This window comes from Protobothrops mucrosquamatus, unplaced genomic scaffold, assembly GCF_001527695.2.
Source record: "Protobothrops mucrosquamatus isolate PMUCROS unplaced genomic scaffold, P.Mucros_1.0 scaffold11098, whole genome shotgun sequence".
Lineage (NCBI taxonomy): Eukaryota > Metazoa > Chordata > Lepidosauria > Squamata > Viperidae > Protobothrops > Protobothrops mucrosquamatus.
Genome location: NW_015396880.1, coordinates 10,957 through 12,782, shown reverse-complemented (window position 1 = coordinate 12,782; position 1,826 = coordinate 10,957). Strand labels below are relative to the sequence as shown.

The window sequence follows — 1,826 nt, the reverse complement described above, 5'->3', positions numbered from 1 at the left end:
CCGTTTTATGAGCTTTCTGGCCACAGTGGTTAAGAGAAGCACCGCAGCTGATAAGTCGGTAACCGGGTTGTTAGTTATAAGGATTTTATATCTCTATATCTCTATCTATAGATGATAGATAGATATTGATGGATGGAGATAGATAGATAGATAGATAGATAGATAGATAGATAGATAGATAGATAGATAGATAGATAGATAGATAGATAGATAGATAGATAGATAGATAGATAGATAGATACAGACAGACAGACAGACAGACAGACAGATATGGATAGAGACAGACAGATATAGATAGATAGATGGATGGATAGATGATAGATATATAGATATATAGACAGATAGATATGGATAGGTACAGATAGATAGATAGATAGATAGATAGATAGATAGATAGATAGATAGATAGATAGATAGATAAATAGATAGATAGATAGATAGATAGATAGATAGAGATAGATAGATAGATAGATAGAGATAGATAGATAGATAGATAGAGATAGATAGATAGATAGATAGAGATAGATAGATAGATAGAGATAGATAGATAGATAGAGATAGATAGATAGATAGATAGATAGATAGATAGATAGATAGAGATAGATAGATAGATAGATAGATAGATAGATAGATAGATAGATAGAGACAGACAGACAGACAGACAGACAGACAGACAGACAGACATGGATAGACAGATAGATATGGATGGATGGATGGATAGATGATAGATAGACAGACAGATATGGATAGAGACAGACAGATAGACAGATATGGATGGATGGATGGATAGAGACAGACAGACATATATGGATAGATAGACATGGATGGATAGATGATAGATAGATGATAGATAGACAGATATGGATAGAGACAGAGACAGATAGACAGATATATATGGATGGATGGATGGATACAGACAGACAGATATGGATATGGATACAGATGATAGACAGACAGATATAGACAGACAGACAGATATAGACAGACAGATATAGATAGATAGATAGATAGATAGATAGATAGATAGATAGATAGATAGATAGATAGATAGATAGATATAGAGATATATACACACACCCATTTCATTCTGATGGTTTAGCTAAGCTTGTGTATCCGCCGTGCGCCCAGTAAACGGGCCGAACCCGAGGACCCGGGGCCCATCCTCACCAGTATTTCTTCTCCACTGTCGTATTTCTGTTCGATCTCCTTGCCCAGGTCTCCCTCAGGGAGACGCAGATCCTCTCGGACATCCCCGCTGTCCTGGAGCAGAGACAGGTAGCCATCCTGGATGCCAATAAGCTGCGACACAAGAGGGAGGGGAAGCGTCAACACGCGGCGGAATGAAGGGGAAATATCCCGACAGTGAGGACAATTCACCAGTGGAACAGCTCGCCACCCACCCACCCCCGGGCCTACCTACCTGGAAGTCATTTCTCTTGATGTTGGGCACGTCCATGTTGTGAGTTGAGGGGCAGATATCTTCGTATTTTTTCCCAGTGAAGATGTCTATGCCGACGAGATGCACCTAGGATTGCAGGAGAGGGAGAGAACGGCCTCAGCACAATGCCAGATAGTAGTAGTAGTAGTAGTAGTAGTAGTAGTAGTAGTAGTAGTAGTAGTAGTAGTAGTAGTAGTAGTAGCAGCAGCAGGAGGAGGAGGAGGAGGAGGAGGAGGAGGAGGAGGAGGAAAAGGACTGTGGGGTCCTTGGTGCTCTCTGAGCTTGCAGACATTTCATGATCCTACTAGGGAACATCATCAGTGCTAGAAGGGAGAAGGAAGGAAGGAAGGAAGGAAGGAAGGAAGGAAGGAAGGAAGGAAGGAAGGAA

The 1,826-nt window shown here is 41.0% G+C and overlaps 1 protein-coding gene across 1 annotated transcript; it reads right to left on the bottom strand.

Moving 5' to 3' along the window:
- Positions 1-1,167: 1,167 nt before the first annotated feature.
- LOC107301266 (eukaryotic translation initiation factor 5A-1) lies at positions 1,168-1,525 on the bottom strand (the record flags this gene model as incomplete). Its single annotated transcript, XM_015830515.1, has 2 exons — positions 1,168-1,299; positions 1,421-1,525. Coding segments are annotated over 2 exons (237 nt in total), but the record flags the coding sequence as incomplete, so codon positions are not given.
- Between the last annotated feature and the right edge of the window lie 301 nt (positions 1,526-1,826).